Raw genomic sequence first — 20466 nt, 5'->3', positions numbered from 1 at the left:
ACGCAATGGAGATGAACTTCAAAAGCATTGTAGACAGGGCACAATTATAGTGATACAAAGCAGATCGGTGGTTGCCTATGGTCAGGGGTGGGGCTGGGGGCTGGGGAATAGATCGACTGCAAAGGGGCAAAGGGAGCCTTTGTTTACAAGGGGTGACAGAATCCTCTGTATCCTATCACACAACTGTATACAATTGTCAAAACTCATCAAACTGGGTCACTCCTCAAAACTCATTAGAAATGGGTGAATTTTAGTGTCTGTAAATAACTCAATTAAAAAAAATCTGAGTTCCCCATTTCATAGTTTAAGTGAGTCCTTAAAAAGTCCTACATATTCCCCTTACTCTCACCTCACTACAGCCACCTTGACCTTTCTACTTTCTCTCATACAGACACTCAAAGCAGGGGCCATCTGTGAAACCTTTTCTGAGACAAGATAAGGACAGTCACAGAGAATAAGGAGTTAGAAATTAGTAGCAATTGGCATTGCTCTAACAACCAGAAGCATGGTCTTATCTAGTAATTGTACATTTTATAAAAGTACATGAACTTGACAACTAAGTTATTCAAATAAGAGATTCTAAATGTAGCCGCTTTAAGAACAAAAACGATTTTCCTTTTTCCTCCTTATGTATGCACAAGAGTGATGGGATAAAAACCTACATGTCTAAAAGCAGACTTCCTGTAAGTATACAAATTCTAACTTTTGTTCAGGGAAACAGTGAGAAACACACACACAAAAAATCAAGTGTCACTTTAATGTGTACTATATGTGAAAAAATTGTTCACTTTTAAAGATGCCCATGATTTTACTAGCAGGGGACTGAATCATAACCCTAGGTATGAATCAAAAGCTAAAGAAAATGACCTTTGCTATTAAATAATTAAAAACTGGTGTTTGAGAATTACGAGGTATCAAGATTAGAACTGGCAACCCTTTACAAGTCAGCCCACGTGTCTTAAAAAATATCATAGATTGCAACTTCTTTCCCTTGGAGGTCTTTCAATGAAGAGGTTAGATTATTAGCCAAGCAGGTATTCCTTCAGAACAATTCCACATCAAGAGGATGAGAACATAAAATGAGAAGTTCGAAGACAGCATTCCCTTTCCCTCTCTCTTCCTGGAAAACATAAGTAGTTACTCCAAAATGACCTTTATTCAATTAAATGCTGAATGAAGAGCTTTGTGAAATGCCTACTAACTGCAAAAAAAAAAAAAAAAAAAAAAAAAAAACCCAAAAAAACCAATGCTCATTTATTTGAAGAGCACAAAGTTCAAATTTAGATCCTGCCCAGGTCTCATTTTCTTCTAACACCCAGGGCAAATTTTTTTTTTTAAAGTCTATTGAGAGAGACCGAGAGAGAATCCCAAGCAAGTTCTGTGCTGTCAGTCGCAGAGCCTGACACAGGGCTCGAGCTCATGAATGATGAGATTGTGACCTGAGCCGAGATCAAGAGTCAGATGCTTATCTAACTGAGCCACCAGGCACCCCTATTTTTACCATTAATGCAACTCAATTAAAAAAACCAATAAACTAACAAAAACTCCAGCAGGATGGAAACTACAGAAAATCTCATTCAAGGGCTTGATCTAATTCTCCTTTACTTTTATTAAAACGATTCAACGTTTCTCTGCCATTATACTACGAAATACTACGTACTACGTAGTATTCCGAAATACCCCAAAATACTACGAAAGCATCCTAGACCGGTTTATACACCGTAAGATGTGTTCTAAACTAGTGTAGGCATTTGCTGACAGGACAGTGAAATGAATGAAACGTTATGTATAGAGTACAAATAATAGTTTATTGTACAAAATTAAGGCCTTCATATTTCATAGTTCACCAGGCTAAACAAAGACCAGCTATTTAAATCATTCACCAAAATTTCACTTTCACTCCCCCTCACCCCCAACTATTAAAATGGGTTGACCAAATGTTATCAAAACAAACACTATAAATAACACCAAGTCCCTTAAAGACAACTATCCCATGTTATTTCTTGGCATAGGTGATCTTCATGGCATGGGAAGGTGTGATTTTAAATCCCTGTAAAGCATCCCTGGCGGCTCCAGCCTGTCCGTCATTTTCAAATTCAACAAAAGCAATGTCATGCCTTCCAGGTACCAAACGTACTTCCTTGAAACCAGGAAATCTGTAAAAGGAGAAACAATTTACATAAATGCTATCAAATACATAAATGTCTGTTCTGCGTTTAAATTTGCTAAGCAACTTCCTAATACTGGTCTAGGAAACGTAACATGACCTACCAGAATCCTGAGTAGGTTGAAAGAGTCTAAAATATAATTAGGAATACGGTGAAAGAAGGGTCGGTATAACGTAAGCTAATTCTATTCTTGTCATTGTATCAAGGCTTGGTTTCCTGTTTTACTCATCAATTAGAATTAGTAATTCAAACATCAGAGGTACTTCAGCTTTACACATGCTCACTCTGCAGACGGACTTCAATTCAGGATTAATCCCAAACCAAATCTGTGACCCTGGAAGTACTGCTGTGTGATACATAAATGGATTCAACCCACGGAAGCGCTCCACATCCTGTTGGGAGGATTTCAGAACACACACTGGTTTGTGAAGAGACTTACTGATTAAACAGCATGGATAACATCATCTCATTTGTTTCTTCTGGTAAATTATTAAGGAATAAAATATAGTTTGGAGGGTAATCAGGGACCTATTACAAAGAAAAAAGCAAAGTTAGCTTTCAGTATGAAAAGCATGGTACGCCATTTAGCTCTCACATTAAAATCTAAACTTCAGAGAGCTACGTTCCAGTTTATTAGGAACATGAAATCGTAGCACTACATCAAACACTAAAGCTGAAAAACAAGGACACCATGCAAATAAACATAAACCTAACGGCAACTAAGGAGGCGTTCAAGTCACTTTATGCAAATTTGGATGACTGCAAATCTCATTACGTTTTAAGAATTTAATAGTACTGAAAACAATGTTTCAGTTGTAACGGGAGGACTCTGCCATCTGGATTACATAGTTGAAAGACCCTAACTAGAAAGGCAGCAATGCCCTCCATCTTCAGCTGGTTACCCGAGGAACAACACTCAGATACTCAATCTTCTGCATTATTTACAACCTCCCAGCGTTTAAGAAACTCTGGAACTACCACTTAGGGCCACGACTGGGTGACAATGTTTTCTGCGAGTAAATGAGACCTACAGAGCATCTACTTCCATCCAAGTAAGTAGAAACAAACACCATTGTTAGATATTAAACTAATTCTCTGGCACCCCGACCTGGGGTTATGAGGACCAAGAGACAGGGTCATCCTGCACCTGAGAGCCTATTTGTCTTCAGACTACTTTCATTTAGAGAAGACATGATGAGTAAAGAACAACGTAAGGCTTAGAGAATGAAGTACTGGCATTTGTAAACTGTACTGTAATTGCCCAAAGACTTCAAAGAAGAGAAGTAGATAATATAGAAGATGTACACAACTTAAAGTCAGAGAAGGAAAGCTCAGAGATGCAAGCAATTCTCTGGATTTAAGGATCTTGTCAGACCTGAGCATCCAAGGGACCAAAGAGAAAACCATTAGTATATAATTGAAGCTTTCTCTTTGAGGCCTCCAGCAGGGAGATTTGCTAAAAGGTTTCTAAACCATCTATACAAAGGGACATGTATTTGTTCTCAGAAGAGCAAGGGTAATTGTAAACAACTTTGCTCTATTAGAAAAGATGGTTTAGTGTTTCAGGCAACTAGTATGGAAAGAGAGCCTGTCACCTGGCCAATTCCCGCAAGCTGTGTGTCTGTAAAGCCCTGGGCTTCAAACGTACTGTGGAGAAAACAAAAGTGCTTGCTCCCAGCCTTCGCAGTTTAAAATCTGTCATTTTGATTCCATCACTGAATCATTATGGAAAGCAAAGAATAAAGTCAGGTTTCATTTTCTCCCCCTTAAAATAACTAAAATGTTTTGAGAAGTGAGTTTCTACATTAAAGTGCTATATAATTTAATGTTTTGTAGAGGAATTACTTTCAGTTTCTGGAGACATGCAAGTTGTGTATTATCGTAGTGGTTTATAATTTTATTTTAAAGAGCAAGCACCACATGGGAAAAATATTACCTGAGGATTTGGTGTTGAATTTCCTTGGGTATTTGCTGCATTTGGTGTTCCCTAAACAAAACAAAGAGAAAACAGTTAAAACTTCCAATCACATATGCCTGGGTGGCTCAGACAGTTAAGTGTCCTAACTCTTGATTTAGGCTCAGGTCATGATCTCATGGTTGTGGGATCGAGCCCCATATGGGGTTCCATGTGGACAGTGCAGAGCCTGCTTAGGATTCTCTTTCTCTCCCCCTTTCCCCCTGGCCCTCCCCCACTCACACACGCTCTACCTCAAAATAAACTTAAAAAATTTTTCCAATCGCTCTAAAAAAGAGTTTATAATTTTAATTACTGCATAAAATTAACATTAGTTTTTAAAAGACCACCTACTAAATGGGAGAAGACATTTGCAAATGACATATCCAATAAAGGGTTAAGTATTCAAAATATATTAAGAACTGATAAAACCCAACACCCAAAAAACAATCCAACTAAAAAATGGGCAGAAGACATGAACAGACATTTCTCTAAGGACATAGAGAAAGCCAACAGATAAATGAAAAGATGTTCAACATCACTCATCTCCAGGGAAATGAAATCAAAACTACAACGATGTAACACTTCATATCTGTCAGAATGGCTAAAATCGGAAACACAAGAAACCACAAGTGTTGGTGAGGATGTGGAAAAAAAGGAACCCTCGTGCACTGTTGGTGGGAATCCAAACTATGGAGGTTCCTCAAAAAATTAAATCCAGTAATTGCACTACTGAATATTTATCCAAAGAATACAAAAACACTAATTCCAAAGGATAGATGCACGTTGATGTTTATAGCAGCATTATTTACAAAAGCCAAAAATTATAGAAGCAGCCCAAGTGTCCATCAATAGATGAATGGATCAAGATGTGGTGTATGGGGGTGCCCGGGTGGCTTGGTCGGTTAAGCGCCGGACTTTGTCTCCGGTCATGATCTCATGGTTCATAGGTTTGAGTCCTGCATCAGGCTCTGTGCTGACGGCTCAGAGCCTGGAACCGGCTTCAGATTCTGTGTCTCCCTCTCTCTCTGCCCCTTCCTGGCGCATGCTCTGTTTCTCTCTCTTTCTCAAAAATAAACAAACATTAAAAAAAAAAAAGATGTGGTATATGTGTATACAGATATATATGTATGTATATGTATACATATATACACACAATGGAACATTATTCAGCCATAAAAAAAAATGAAATCTTGCCATTTGCAATGACAGGGATGGAGCTAGACTGTATAATGCTAAGTGAAAGAAGTCAGAGAAAAAGAAATACCATACGATTTTACCCATGTGAAATTGCAGAAACAAAACAAATGAACAAAGGTTAAAAAAAAAAAAAAAAAAAAAAAAAGAGAGAGAGACAAACCAAGAAACAGACCCTTAACTACGGACAACAGACTTGGTGGTTGCCAGAGGGTGGTGGCTGAGGGGGATGGGTGAAATAGAGGCAGGGGATTAAGAATACACTTCTCACTTATCATGATGAGCACTAACATATAGAATTGTTGGATCACTATACTGTACACTTGAACTAAGAACACTTATGTTAAAATTTGAAAACTTAAACCCATTAACTTAAAAAGATTTCTTATTCCATTTTAAGAACTGCCACCTTAACTGACTAAAACTAACTCGTCAGTTAATTTTGAAAGATCTAGTCCTAAATTTTAAGGACTATATCATAAAATTTAACCACCTCTAACCTTTAAGATTATAAAAAAATTCATTAAAATTACATATTTATAATATGTAAATATAAAATTACTGAGAAATATATATATGGAGAAACCAAGAACCTGTCTTTCTTAATTTTTTTTTTTTACTTTATTTTGAAAGAGAAAGTGCAAGCAGGGTAGGGGCAGAGAGAGGGAGAGAGAAATCCCAAGCAGGCTCCACACTGTCAGTGCACAGCCTGATGTGGATTCCATCCCACAAACTGTGACATCATGAACTGAGCCAAAATCAAGAGTCAGACACTTAACTGACTGAGCCACTCAGGTGCCCCTCTTAATTTTTTTTTTAAAGCAAGTACACAAAAGTCGACCATTACACTTCGTGAAACTGATTTCTAATCACTTTCAATCCAAAAGTAACTACTTTTATTTGGTATTTTAAATTAGATTTCTAACTTCCAAATTGTTTAAGGAAAGCAGTTTTGTGTGGCATACTGAAGATTAAAGATAGTATCCACAGTATTATTTACGGGCAGAAGTTGAGAAATAAGCCAATAGATATTAACAGATTTTGAAGAACGATGGAACTGGATGCCAAATTCAAACAAAACTGTTTCATATAAATCTGCAGATGTACAGGTTTATGTTTTAATTTGGTGCTTAAACATAAGTCTTGGAATCTTATAAGAACTCAACCATTCCAGCTTCTTAAAAGTCCACCTTGAAACACACACAGGCACAAACATACACACACGCCTCGGAGACCCTCCCGTAAGTGGAACACGGACCCCTCCATCAAGTCTGCAGCACCAGCAGACCCAGGAGCTTTGGTCTGTCTTACCTGGCCAGGTTTTTTGTTGGCAGCTGTTGCAGTCTGTTCCACTGTTTTTGCTTTTTTCTTTTCCTTCTTCTTTTCTTTGTCAGCAAAAGTGCCACGCATTTTAGATATTATATCAGAATCTGTTTTTGCATACTGGATTCGCTGTTTTAATTATGTGGAGACAGGTTACTTTCAATTACGCTGAAGGCTGTTTACACTACTCATTAATATTTCAAATTTCATTACACAAATACACTACATGCTAGTTCGTAACACATCCCTAAAGAAATCTAACACACACCCAGTGAAAATAAATTGTGGTCTATGATTCACAATTTTTAGACAAAGTCAGACTCAACTAGGTTTATCAGAAGAAAACCCACACATTTTCATATGGGAATAACAGAACTTTGTAATATCTGCACCACTGCTTCTCTCCATTTCATAAAACAGAAAACTACATTGGAAAGTTGTCTGCTGCTTAGCAGGGAGTCTCAATATAAGGGTCGAGCTGTGTCAATTAGCTGTAGAATGTGTCATATAGAATTTGAGATTTTCAAAGTTAAGTACTAAAGATTGAGAAGAATTTCCCTTTGAATCCAATCTGCTATTTTTATATATTTTTTAATATTTTTATACATTTTTTTACATTTATTTAATCATTTTGAGAAAGAGAGCAAGCACAGGAGGAACAGAGAGAGAGGGAGAGAAAGAATCCCAGGCAGGCTGCATACTGTCAGCACAGAGCCCGACGTGGGGCTCAAACCCATGAAACCGTTGCGATCATAACCTGAGCTGAATTAAGAGTCGGACACTTAACCTACTGAGCCACCCAGGTGCCCCGATCTATTATCTTTCAACAAAATGACCAATAGCGGCATCAACTTAAACTGTAAAATGCTTTGAAAAGAAACAAAGGATGGCATCGCAACTAGGCACCCAGGCCACCCGCTCCTTCTTACTATGCCCAAGCCAGCAGAGACATGCTACTGAGACAGCAGGCAGGCGTTTAAAAACACTGGTCTAGGAGAGCATTTTGTAAACATTAATGTACTTTCCAAAGACCTTGAGTGCTTGTAAGACTGCAGATTCTGATGCAGTAGGTCTGAGTGAGGCCTGAGATCCTGTACTTGTACGAAGCACAAAGTGGACGGTGGGGCCCACACTTCAAGTAGCACGGCCGTGGCCTAGAGCATTACCACACAGCTAGATTCAATCACCCATCCCAAAATTGGTGCTAGGAGTTACAACTATTTTCTAGGGTGCATCTATCTGCAAACGGCAACTTCCACTTCAAGAAAACCTTTCTTCTCTGTAGCTGAATGAGCTGAAACAAGTTCTCTGACCATACCAAAACACAAGAGTCCTACAAATTACTATCTAAATTTGCCTTATAGAGTAAGAATTTAATCTCCGTCCGCAGGGAAACCAGAGACCTTCTAAAGTATCATGGGTTTAAAGGAGGAAATTTGTCAAAATCAAAAGCAAGTCTGTCTTTTCTTTACCTCAGCTAGAGATGAGTATACTGGGGCAGCAAGAGGAGAGCATGCCTACCCTCACCTTAGTATCCAGCACTTTCTCTGGCTGCTCCCGGCTGCTGCAGCACAGGGTTTCTAAGTGGTCTCATCTCTGCAAACAACTGTGGTTTTGCATGGCATCATCTAACCAGAAGGAACAGACTTAAAATAATGCTTAGTCCCAAGGACTCCCTCTCATCTGCCCTAGTTCTTCAACCTTCTCCCTGACCTGAACAGATCTTGGGTGATCTTGTGTCTATCCTTATGACACAGTCACCTGTGAAAATCTCTGACCTCAGCCACCATTCTTAGCTGCCTGGTCTACACTAGTGATTCTCAAATCAGAGGTGATTTTGCCCACAGGAGAAGGCTGGTGCTACCGAATGGAGACACTGTGGGTTGTCATGCTACTGGCGTGTAGTGGACAGGGGCCAGGGATGCTGTTAAACACTCTGCAATCAACAAGATAGCCCACCACGACAAGAGTTACTCAGTTCAAAAGGGCCAATGCTGGAAAACTCTGGTCTAGACTAAAAACCCATTAGCGATAAAAGCAGTACACCCAGAGCTTAGAGAAGGGGCAAGTTTCACATTTATGCTAAAGGTTTCATAACAGAAGCCACTTAGGAAGATGGTTCTTCTGTTTTTGGCATTAAATAACCAAATATCCTTGAATTAGGGTTATGAGTTCCAAGTTATAGCAAATTTTGTTCATTTCTGATCTTGTATGTTGGGAGTTACAACAGAAGAGCAACCAAAACCACCTAAATAAACACAAACAAAACAGCGCAAAGAATGTTCTTCTCCCTCTTCCAGGATGCTGGAGATCTGGCAGTATCTGCTACCTTCCTGAAGGCAGAGAATGGAACTCATAAACTACTTTCAATGCAGTATCAGCCTACTGGACTTTTTCCATTGATTTAAAATCATTAGTTGCCAAAGTGAAGCCAGTGCCAAACACAGCCATTTCTAGCTTTCCTGTATCTGAGTAATAGGCACATGCAAACTGGTCATCTCAACAAAACAGCCTTAAAATCCTCTACGGGAAGAAATTGTTCCTCCACATTAATGTAATTTTAGACTTAAACTAAAACTCAGCCTTATGCTCCTGCCAAGTGAGATCTCCATTATGCTATTTCTTCATACGTACTAAGAAAAAAACCCTGGTTTCAGGAAATACCGTTTTATCAAAAAGGAGGTATGTGGGCACAATCCCAGTTTTCTGAGGTGGGCTTTTCCACACAGATGATGCCCATCAGATACGAAGTGATGGGAGAAAGGGAACTTGATAGAAAAGGAAAACTTGGCTCCAGTAACAAAAAGTGCCCACTCCTGAATTAAACAGCATGCTACATAAAGGCCCTCAAACTACAGACCACAGCCAACACCGCCTGTTTTTGTAAATTAGGTGTTTTGGAAGAGAACCACATTCATTCACTAGCATACCATCTATGGCTGCTTTTCCTGCTATGAAGGCAGAGTTAAATAGCTGCTGGGGGCACCTGGGTGGCTCAGTTGGTTAAGTGTCTGACTTTGACTCAAATCATGATCTCCTGGTGAGTTCGAGCCCTGCATTGGGCTCTGCGCTGACAGCTCGCAGCCTGGAGTCTGCTTCAGATTCTGTGTCTCCCTCTCTCTCTCTGCCCCTCCCCTGCTCACACTCGCACTCTCTCTCGCTCTCAAAAAATAAAATAAACGTAAAAAAAAAAAAAAGTTGCTGGAGAGATCATCCAGCCCACAAAGTCTAAAATATTTACTACCTGACCCTTTAGGACAGTGTTCAGATCCCTAGTTTAGAAGAGAAAAAAAAAAAAAAAAAAATCACAATAGTGGGTGTGATTGCACTGCCACTGGTTATATTAATATAACCTAGGTAGGCAACTTCTGTGCCTCATTCTCCATTTCTAAAATAAAGGGATTAGACCAGTATCTGCACTACCGACTATGGGCCAAATCTAGCCCATGGCCTATAAGGACTTTTTTTTTTTTAAACGGTTTTAAAGGGTTGTTAAATACACCCACACACATACACAAGAATATGCAACAGAAACTGTATGTACATATACCTACAGCCTCAAATATGATCTATTCCTTTATGAAGTTTTTGCTAACCTCTGAATTAGCCCAAAGGAGAGCCAATCCGCTTACATCTTACAGGTACTGAAAATGAACACACTGGGCACAGAGCCAGTTTACGGCAGAATGATGACCCAGGGCTTTGAAACTCTGGGCCTTGGCTTTCCCCAAGGCCCCTCCCCATCCCAGTCCCAGAAAAAAAGCACTCAGAAATCCACACCCAAGGTACTCTGTATTCATTCACACATTTGGAAACCCTTGCTTTATACCCTGTCTCTACTCTAATCCAATCCTCTACTATCTCTTACACCAGTGGCCTGAGTTCCCTTACATCCTCCCAGCCCTCCCACAGTCCAATCTTCTTCCAGCAGCTAAATGTGAATCTCAGTATGTCATTCCTTAGTTTAAAACTTTCTACGCATAACTATTTCACTTCTGTTCACTGTTATTCACCAACAAAACCTATGAATTTAAACCGATGATTTTTTCTCAGATCACTGCTTTTTCTAGACTGTATAGCTTCTGATATGAGTTATTTCACTATGCTATTTTCTGAAACATCAACTGGATTTCCTTTGACCATGATTTTGTTTTATATTATTTTATAAGTTTACAAAGGTTTTTTTTTCAACGTTTTGAGCTATTAACTTCTAGTTCTTTCAAGATAAGAATATTGCCAATACTGCCATTGTCTTTTTTAAACGCTCTACATCTTGGGGCACCTGGGTGGCTCAGTCGGTTAAGCCTCTGAATCTTGATTTCAGTTCAACATAATCCCACAGTTCGTGGGTTCCTGAGTTCAAGCCCCGCATTGGGCTCTGCGCCGACAGTGTGAAGCCTGCGTGGGATTCTGTCTCCCTTTCTCTCTGCTCCTCCCCCACTCTCTCAAAATAAAAGTAAACTTAAAAAAAATAAACACTATATCTCATTGTATTTTGTTATTGCCTGTCTGTCATAAACTAAGTGAATTACAAACTCTACTACTAATGTGTTTCTATAAACATAAATGTGTAAATAAAATAAACCAAACTTGCTCTAACACATAACTAAGGCAGAAAGAAACATCCAGTTTCATGCATAGGTCTATAAACTTAACACACCATCAATAGTGATTATACCCAAAATAGTAACATCGCCTTACCATTGGTTTACCATAAAATGGAAATCCCTGTAATTGTCTCAAGGCATTTGTGGATGAACCCAGCTCCTTAAATATAACAAAGGCTTGACCCCTCATCTTCATGGTCTTTAAAGCTACAATATCTACCACGTGGCCAAACTGAGAAAACAGGGCATACAGGGATCTCTTCAATTCTGAGCAAAATTAGAGGGGAAACAAGTTATTTGTGAAAGAAACAATGACAAAATTCTTCATAAAATGACACTGCATCGAGTACCCTCCATCACACACTTATTTATACAAAGTTACACATTTTAGTAAACATATTCCACTTATTTTCAGCCCCTACCTATTTTTGTTTTTAAAAAGCCTTGAAATCCTCACACAAAAAGAAACAAGGCACTGTTGCAGGTACTGACAAAGAGGACTACATGACAAGTTTTGAAGCCGCACAAGTTTTCAGATGCCGGTAATTAAACATGCTTTGGTTGTGAATAAATGTTTTTTAAAAGCACTTACCTTCTTTTTTAATTTTGTCATTCATATTGTTGATATAAATTGTATGATTTGGTCTTATATCCATGTTTGCGGTTAAACAGCCTAAGGAGATAGTAAATAATTCGGTTATAAATGGAGAGCATTAACTCACTGTTGTATGGCATGAGGACATAAGGATTATTAACATCTCAATTTTCTTTCAATCCCAAGTGCAGGAAATATTAGTTTGTTAGCAGTCTTTAAAACCTCTCCAACACTTGCTAGCCCTTTTTAAATGAACAAACAAACAAACAAACAGTTCTCCGGCTCAAAACTTGATGGAGCACCGGGACCTAGGCAGATTTCAATAAGATTATTTCAACCAATGGATTTATTTTTATACTTATCTTTCACTTGTGACAAGCAATACAGTTTTTTCATCTGCCTCACTTAATAACTTTAATTTTTAATGAGATTATTTTAGAATTGAGTAGATTTTAAGAAAAATAAAAAAGAAACTAGCAAATGTATGCCCAGTAAAAATCATTAAAACGCAACATTAACAAAGTTTACCAAGCAATACCTCATGGGTGCACTTCAAAAGCACTCCGTACCTATTAATTACTTAATTTATATACACTATCACCAGCTGTCCTGACTCTAAGGTTAACTCTGCCTGAATTGAAATTAGGGAGCTCAGAGAGAGCAGTACTGCGTGATGGTTAAGAGCTCAGACTCTAGCACAGACCACATCTGAATTCAAACCCTATCTATGGTTATCACCAGCTGTTCCTTAATCTCTCGGGTCCATAGCGGTAAAACGGGGCTGGTTTAACAGCATTTACCTAGTAAAACTCAGAAGACTGAACGACACATAAACTTCAAGCACAGTTCTGGCATGGGCAGTAAGCACTTCAAGTAGCTGTTATTATTAATGGCTATTACAGGTTAAAGGACTTGCCCAAGGTCAGATAGCTAATAAACACCAGGCCGGGCAATTCCGCGGGTCTCCTCGCCCTTCTCTTTCACACTAACCTCGCTACTTTACTTTTTACGTTGTTTTCAGGTGCAAACTGTGACCTCGCTTTATTTCCTTGGGTGCCCCCACATATTCCTTCATTTCACAAATTTCAGGCCCACTGCAGGGACCGCACTTAACAGGTGAAAGGTCATGCTTATCAGGCTTGCGACCCCCGCCCCCCACTCCTTACCCGAAAAAGGGCTCACGTCGCGAAAACGACGAGAAGGAATTGCTCGGTCAAACTTAAAGCAGATCCCTCAGAGGGAAGACTCTCGCAACACTTCATGTAGGGTTTGATGGTGGACTGGATGAGAGCAAGGGCACCGAGAGTCCAAAAGGGGCTTCCCGCCTCTTCAGCCACAGGCACGTTCGACCAAAGCCCCAGGAAGCGGCCCCACGATCCCCGATGCCAACCCTTCCCACCGGAGACAAGGCTCCTAATTCCGGGTCCTGGCGGGACCAGCGCGTCAGTCTCAAACTCCCCCCCGCCCCCTCTGCGAACGCCGAAGCGAACGCGCGCCGGCTCCACCGCTGCGCCCCGTCCACTCCCGGCTCCCACAAGCGGGCGTCGGGCCCAGCGGCGGCCGGTAGCGGGGAGGTCGGAAACGGGCAACGAAAACACGTTCCAACTCACCTGAGGCCTACGCTGCTCCCGCAAAAACCGAAAGCCGGAAACCGAGCCGCTACCGGAAATTACGTTACCACGTGTCTCAATCAAGTGCCGACAAGTCGAGGAGTCGAGCACAGAGTCGATGGATGCCCTGCCGGCTCCTGCGGCGGCAGCTGGGAATCTATCTGCGCATGCGCACACTTGGGGAGCCGGAAGGGTGTCTAGGGAAGGGGAGAAGTTTGTAGGAACTTCATGGATTAAACTGTAATAGTGGGTAGGGCAGTGAAGGAAAGTCAGTGATTCCTTACCCAGCCATTGCTTTGTGCAGTTTTACCCCACACAACGGTGCCTTTCATCTTTCCAGATCCTATATAGTTTTACAGGCAGCCCCTCATACCAACTACTGGCAAGGTGCCCTGGTTTTGCCCTTCTGGGATCTCTGGTGGCCTCTGATCTTTAAAAAATTTTTTTTTCAACGTTTTTTATTTATTTTTGGGACAGAGAGAGACAGACAGAGCATGAACGGGGGACGGGCAGAGAGAGAGGGAGACACAGAATCTGAAACAGGCTCCAGGCTCCGAGCCATCAGCCCAGAGCCTGACGCGGGGCTCGAACTCACAGACCGCAAGATCGTGACCTGGCTGAAGTCGGACGCTTAACCGACTGCGCCACCCAGGCGCCCCTGATCTTTAACCTCCCAAGTGTTCTCGGATTCCCGAGACTCTTGAGGGAACTCTCCTGAAACATTCCGCTGATGAGCTTGACTCTCAGAAGCAACTCAGTTTGAGGCTCCAAAGCAGAGGGAATTGATGTCTCCTGCTCTCCAGTAATAGCCAAGCAAGCACCCCTAAGATCATCTGCCTAAACTCAACTGAAACAAAACAAAACAATTCCTTACCACCCTTCCCATCTTCTCTCTCATACAAAAATGCCTAGATTGTTCTGGGACAACACAAGTTGTTGTTGATGCCTAGCTGAATGGGAATCCAAAAGAAGTACATCCAGTCATTCTTCTATTCATCAAACGTGTGTAAAGTATTGATGAGGTTTTGGAATGGTGGGGGTTTGGAGCTGATGGCCAAGAAAAAATTCTTGAAGGTGTCTTTGGTGCAAAAAGGTGATTTTAATTAAAGCATGGGACCCAAGGGCAGAAAGAGCTGCACTGGGGTTGTGGAAAGTGACAGGTTATATACTATGGAGTTGGGGTGGTAAAGTCAAAAGGGGGGGCCTCCAAAGGGACTTTTATATGCTAAATAGGACTCCTAAGATACCAGCGGCCTTGCTATTGTCAAGCTAAGGTTGTTCTCCCTCTAGTAAGGCATTAACATTATGACCATATGGGGGTCCTGGAGAAATGTTACACTCTGTATTTGCCTCAAGTATTTGTCAGTGGGCTGCAGGTTATAAAGAAATTTAATTTTACCTGCCATTTCCTTCTTGCCTTTGTTCCCCACATCACTATGGAGGGGAGGGTGATGTTGGGGCTCCAGGACACTGAGTCTGTAGGTTTCTGGAGATTAGGCTACTGATAAGATTGCCATTTTCTTGTAATTTACTAAGACATTTGTAAACTGATGGAGACTCATGTCCTGTAGGACTGTGATCTTATCAGTTAACCATTTGTTTTCTTTCCTTTCTTTGTTCTTGGGCAACCAGGAGTGACAGAGGAATATCACACAAAGGGAGGGGTTATGATACTTGTGCTTGGCCCTCAGCTTGCCTTATGGTCCCTCATCAAGTATCATCTGAAATATGAAATAGTTGTTAAGAGCCAAGGGAAATCTAATCTAGTATCTTCTGTTAGCCTTAAAAATAAAACTGTTATTTTACCAGAAAAAAAAAAAAAGTTTATTTGGGAATGGCAGGCAATTATAAAATTCAAGATAAAGAAGTTACGGGAAAACCATTGGCCAACCCCACAAATACAGCAGAGGAGGGGCGCCTGGGTGGCGCAGTCGGTTAAGCGTCCGACTTCAGCCAGGTCACGATCTCGCGGTCCATGAGTTCGAGCCCCGCGTCAGGCTCTGGGCTGATGGCTCGGAGCCTGGAGCCTGTTTCCGATTCTGTGTCTCCCTCTCTCTCTGCCCCTCCCCCGTTCATGCTCTGTCTCTCTCTGTCCCAAAAATAAAATAAAAAACGTTAAAAAAAAAAATACAGCAGAGGAATTTCATTTTTATGGAGAAGAAGGAGGAAATTGGGACAGGTTGTTTTGAAGGAAAATCCATTGTGTGTGTGTGGGGGGGGGGGACAAGATTTCATGGTTATGAGGGTTTCTCATTGGATGAGTTGCAGGGATAGTGAATTTCTTGTAGAAGATGCAAAGTACATCTTTTTATATTGGGACCTGTAATTGATTATTCTTTCCTATGGAGGATTCTTTTGTTGGGTCTGTAAGTGACACTAATTTTGGAGCTTGTAATTGACAATGCTTCCTGTAATTGATGTGGTATTCCCCTTTCTACCCTACCCAAACCACTTTAGTGAGGTTTTCCTTTATTAATTTTCCCAATTCCCCTTAACTAATCTCTCGGAGCCTGCTTTCCTCATCTGTAAACTAAGGATCATAATAGTACTTCCTTCTGGAAGGATTAAATATAAGGTGGTTAACACACTGTCAGACACAAAATAAATGGTTTATAGATGTTATTTCTAAATGTTGTCTATGATTTGTACATACGGATTAAGGAGCCAAATAGGTTTTATAAGATGGAGATTTTTATTTTTTTTTTTTAAAGATCACCTGAAGTTGCAACAACTTGAAAATAATGTAAGCTTCTTGAGGGTGGGGATTATCTGATTTGTTTTCTCAAGTACCCTCAGTGACTAGAAAAGTACCTGGTATTCATAAATATGTATTGAATGAATGAATGAATGTGCATGGAAAATTAGGTAGCACTAAACAAATGTGATATTTCATGAAGATGCACATAAGTGTAGGAAATAATGATAATCACAGGGATGCCTGGGTGGCTCAGTAGGTTAAGCAGTTGACTCTTGGTTGACTCAGGTCATGATCTTGGGGTTCGTGAGTTTGAGCCCCACTGTCAGTGCGGAGCCTGCTAGGGATTCTCTTTCTCTCTGTGTGCCCCTCCCCTGCTCTTGCTGTCTCTCTCTCAAAATAAATAAACTTCAAAAAACATGGTAATCACAGAAAAGCATTATTTTCATGTATATATTGGAAGAAATGTAACTAGTCCTGTCTCAGTTAAGGAAATATGAATGAATACAAAGGGAATATCCTTAACACCTTGAAAGAGAATATAAACTAAACAAAAATGATTTCTGAATAACAAAGGACAAGCATTAGTATGAATTAAAATTACATTAACATAGGTATCTGAGCAATTAATTAATTCTGTTTGACGCTGCTGTGGATAGCTAAACTTATTTCTCTGAAAATAAGCTATAACCTGATAGTATTATACAAGTGCTTCTGGCCAAGAACTCCTCATAACTGTTTAAAGAGGATGAGGTAGGACTTTGCCAAGATGGGAAGAAAATACCACAGGAAACACAGAGACCTAAAGACAGAGTGCACATCATGTTATATTAACAACTAAATAAAGGCTACTACACATTACTATGCTGGGAGGAAGAAATCCTCTAATGCCAACTCAGTGACAATGATCTTCTAAAAAGACAGGTTCTTCTAAAAAGAGCCAGTGCATTTTCCTGTCCTTGGGCAATTGCTCTGGGCTTTCCAATGGTCTGTTAATGATCCTCCAAAGTTTCCTGAATGATTTTGAGAAACTGGTAATTGAAAGCAGGAATGAGAAAGGAATAAAGGGGACAGAGGAGCTTTTCTGGTCTTGTGAGAAGCCTTGCATGGCCTGGTTCTAGAACTACAGGCAGAGCATTATAATATCTGAACTTTGGCCAAATGTACTGTAAAGCAGCTGAGGCCAGACCCCTGGTTCCCAGACCTATTTTGAAAGCATAAGTGCAGCTATAGTTGAGTTCATTGCATGATTAACTTACCTTCACTTCTGTTTTGTCCCCTACTTAATTATGTTTTATGCACCTCTTTTCAACCAGAAATTTTGCCTTTTCCACTCCTACTCCCTGTTTACTGACTGATGATGGTAGTAACCTAGTGGGGACTGGATGCTAACATTTGTATTGAAATTATCTGAGTACCTGATCACCAGATCCCATGCCTCATTGCCTGAAGAAAGCATACCTCCAAATCGTTTCAAGGCACCCCCCTTGAAATCCCTTATAAGAAATCCCTTATCATCCTCCTTCCCCAAACACGTATCAGCTGTTTGTAGGCTCAACAGGGCAAGGCAGTTTTGGGAATGACCCCCTGCCTTCTCCTTGGGCTCCCCTTCTGATGACAAAGCTTTATTTGCCTCAGAACCAGTGTCTCAGACATTGGCTTCCCGCTCATCGCGTGCATGGACAAGTTAGAGTTCGGTAATACAACTCTCATTCCTTTATAACCAAATTCACCTCTTGAGGGTCGGATCAAGAATCGGTGTCAAAAGCTTACGTGTTTTTAAAAATAATAGAAGAGCAAATGGGTTTCCTTGGAGTTCTGCTCAGTCCAGTCTCTCATATTTCAGTTAAACAACATGATTGACTTTCCTGTGGAACAGGTTTTTTATCAAACTAAACCCAGAGGCAGTGCTATAACACCTTAGCCAAGCTTTATGTGTCTACTGATGATGAAACTCACTTATTTTAGAGGTAGAAGAAAAATGACTACAAACAATAGGGAATAAACCGTGTCAAGACTCCTAAATTACGAGGATGATAACCGAGGTGTCTCTTAGTGACTCCGCATACACAAATATTTACTTACCTTATCTGCACATGTTTTATGTTTCTCATTAAATATTTTCCGTATCTTGCTGCAGTGGCTCTGAGATGGAGCCATGTTTAAAGGAAAATGCATCATCAAACTGGTGGGTAAGTTTTAGCTTATTTATGTTAGATAGAGCCACAAATGTACGACAATTTGTTTGTAGCTTCTTTCTCTCCCCAGGTGGCGATTACATTACGAAATTTATGTAGAGTGAAATTATTTTCACAACAACCATTAAACAAACCCAGGCATTATTGTTGAGCACTAAATTAGGTTTACCTTTTCCTAGCTGGGTGGGATTATGTTTGCTGAAACTTCCTAAAAAGCACCCCCCCCCCCCCCCCCCCCCCCCCCCCCGGGAGGAAATCATTTTGTGCAATTATTTCAGTTCACTTTGGCCCTTCCCTTTTACTCGTTTTAGACATATTCTTGTTTTCAGGGAAGAAAAAAAAAACAGAAATGATTACCACCTCTGATATGTACTACTGTGTTAATAATGGGGTGTCATTCACATTCAGATAGGAATCTGAGATAGGCTATAATAATATATGCATTCCTTAAAGTTTGGAAGCAGTAGTTTGCCTTTGAAGACCTGATAACTAATCAAAAGAAATGCGTGTGTATGTGTGGGGAGGGGGGGGAAGGGACCCTGAACTTCTTACTGTTCAATATTAAGATAGGGGCAAGTTGTGCTCGCCATGGCGTCATCTGACCTCCCCTGAACTCTGCTACAGTAACATTGTAGCAGGATTCTGGAACAGAGAGTCTTGACACCTAGGCTTTTCTTTCTAGGAAGCAACTTTAATCCTGCGGGCACAGCTCAGTTGGGTTGGTACCCAAAGAACTGAGCCCTGAATGCCATGTGGCATAGTTTTTTTTAAATATATTTTTACTTCTTTGTCTCCCATATATGGTAACACACAAACATGCAGTCTGATTAAGTGGTCTCATGTTACAAGGTCCTGAGGGATGCTGTCACCTACATATCCAGGTTGCCTTGAGGCTTTTTTTCTTTCCTTAGGGAGGGGACCCTACCATAACATCACACACCTGCCATTCCCTTCAGTACTAGAAAAATAAGATGCCAGTCCCATTAGGCCCACCTAACAAGCAAAATATTATGCAGATAACAAGGTTTTTTTTAACGTTCTTTTTTTTTTTTTTTTTTTTTTTTAGAGGGAGAGCACAAGCAGGGGAGGGGCAGAGAGAGGAGGAGGCAGAGGATCCAAAGCCAGCTCAGTGCTGACAGCAGAGAGCCCGATGCGGAGCTTGAACTCATGAACCATGAGATCATGACCTAAGCCGAAGTTGGATGTTTAACCAATTGAGCTACACAGGTGCCCTGGAAAGTTTTGTTTTGTTTTGTTTTTAATGTTGGACCTCAATGATGGAATTTCAAATGTGATATATCATTGATTTCACAGGTATACTCCAGATATCCTAATACCTAGTGCTGCTCAAACATTAATGTCTACATGGGTCACCTAGGGATTTTGTTAAAATCAAATTTTGATTGAGTAGGTATGGCATGGAGCCTAAGAATCTGCCATTATTGCAAGCTTCCAGGTGAGGCTGACGCTGCTGGTCCCCCATGATATTTGGGGAAGCAGAATCCAAAGCATTTCCTCTTTGACAGAACTAATTAATTGGTGGGTGATCGAGCATCGCACAGCTGTTAGCTCTGAAGCCACAGAACTGCTATCAGATACAGGCTATTGTCCTCTTGTGCAAACACAAATCAACTATTTCTTTCCAAGGAGGTATTACTTATCTGAAACTTTATTTTAACTGCCTTCTACTGGGCATTTGGAAATAAATCTTAAATGAGAGTGAGAAAGTTTGGAATTTGTATTCCTTATTGAAAAGAGATTGCTTCATTGTTCGTGAGGCTCAGGGTCGCCGTCTAGTTGGTGGTAAGTCATATCTGTGCACAAGCATTCTGGTTCTTCTCTCTTTCCGGGCTCATGGAGGGCTTGCACTTCTCCACACCTTTGAAATTTGTGTCAGAGTAATGTGACTTGTCTTGGCTACTGAAGCCTTAGGACATGAGGGTCACATCACCTCCAAGCAGAAACATCAAGAGCTTGTGCACAATTTGCCAAGTGCCCTTTTCCTGGCTTTGTGATCGTGGAGACATAGCCCGAGATGGAATCTCTGTTGGGCTTAAGTCCCTGACTGATTTCAATGATTGGACACCTACCCTACACACACGTGTGCTGCTTCAAATTG

General features: G+C 40.6%; 1 protein-coding gene across 2 annotated transcripts; it reads right to left on the bottom strand.

Moving 5' to 3' along the window:
- Positions 1-1789: 1789 nt before the first annotated feature.
- Positions 1790-13559, bottom strand: SNRPB2 (small nuclear ribonucleoprotein polypeptide B2). Of its 2 annotated transcripts, none has more exons than XM_049650093.1 (7): positions 13455-13559; positions 11842-11922; positions 11344-11516; positions 6631-6771; positions 4105-4155; positions 2608-2696; positions 1790-2156 (listed from the first exon to the last, which is right to left on the bottom strand). In XM_049650093.1, exons 2-7 carry the CDS (start codon positions 11903-11905, stop codon positions 1997-1999), a joined length of 678 nt encoding a protein of 225 aa, XP_049506050.1. In that variant the 5' UTR covers positions 11906-11922; positions 13455-13559; the 3' UTR covers positions 1790-1996. The 2 variants fall into 2 exon arrangements, with proteins under 2 accessions (XP_049506050.1, XP_049506049.1); XM_049650092.1 differs by lacking the exon at positions 13455-13559 and adding an exon at positions 13011-13224.
- Positions 13560-20466: the final 6907 nt, after the last annotated feature.

This window comes from Panthera uncia (genome assembly GCF_023721935.1).
Source record: "Panthera uncia isolate 11264 chromosome A3 unlocalized genomic scaffold, Puncia_PCG_1.0 HiC_scaffold_11, whole genome shotgun sequence".
In the NCBI taxonomy this organism is placed as follows: domain Eukaryota; kingdom Metazoa; phylum Chordata; class Mammalia; order Carnivora; family Felidae; genus Panthera; species Panthera uncia.
Note: the sequence above shows the minus strand (reverse complement) of the source record. Positions and strands in the feature narration are given on the sequence as shown.

Coding starts and splice junctions, on each gene's coding strand:
- SNRPB2 (XM_049650093.1), bottom strand. CDS start 11,905: ATGGATATAAGACCAAATCATACAATTTATATCAACAATATGAATGAC. Junction 6,772..11,343: donor CATTTTATGGTAAACCAATG/GTAAGGCGATGT, acceptor TAATTAAAACAG/CGAATCCAGTATGCAAAAAC. Junction 2,157..2,607: donor TTATCCATGCTGTTTAATCA/GTAAGTCTCTTC, acceptor CTCCTTTTACAG/ATTTCCTGGTTTCAAGGAAG.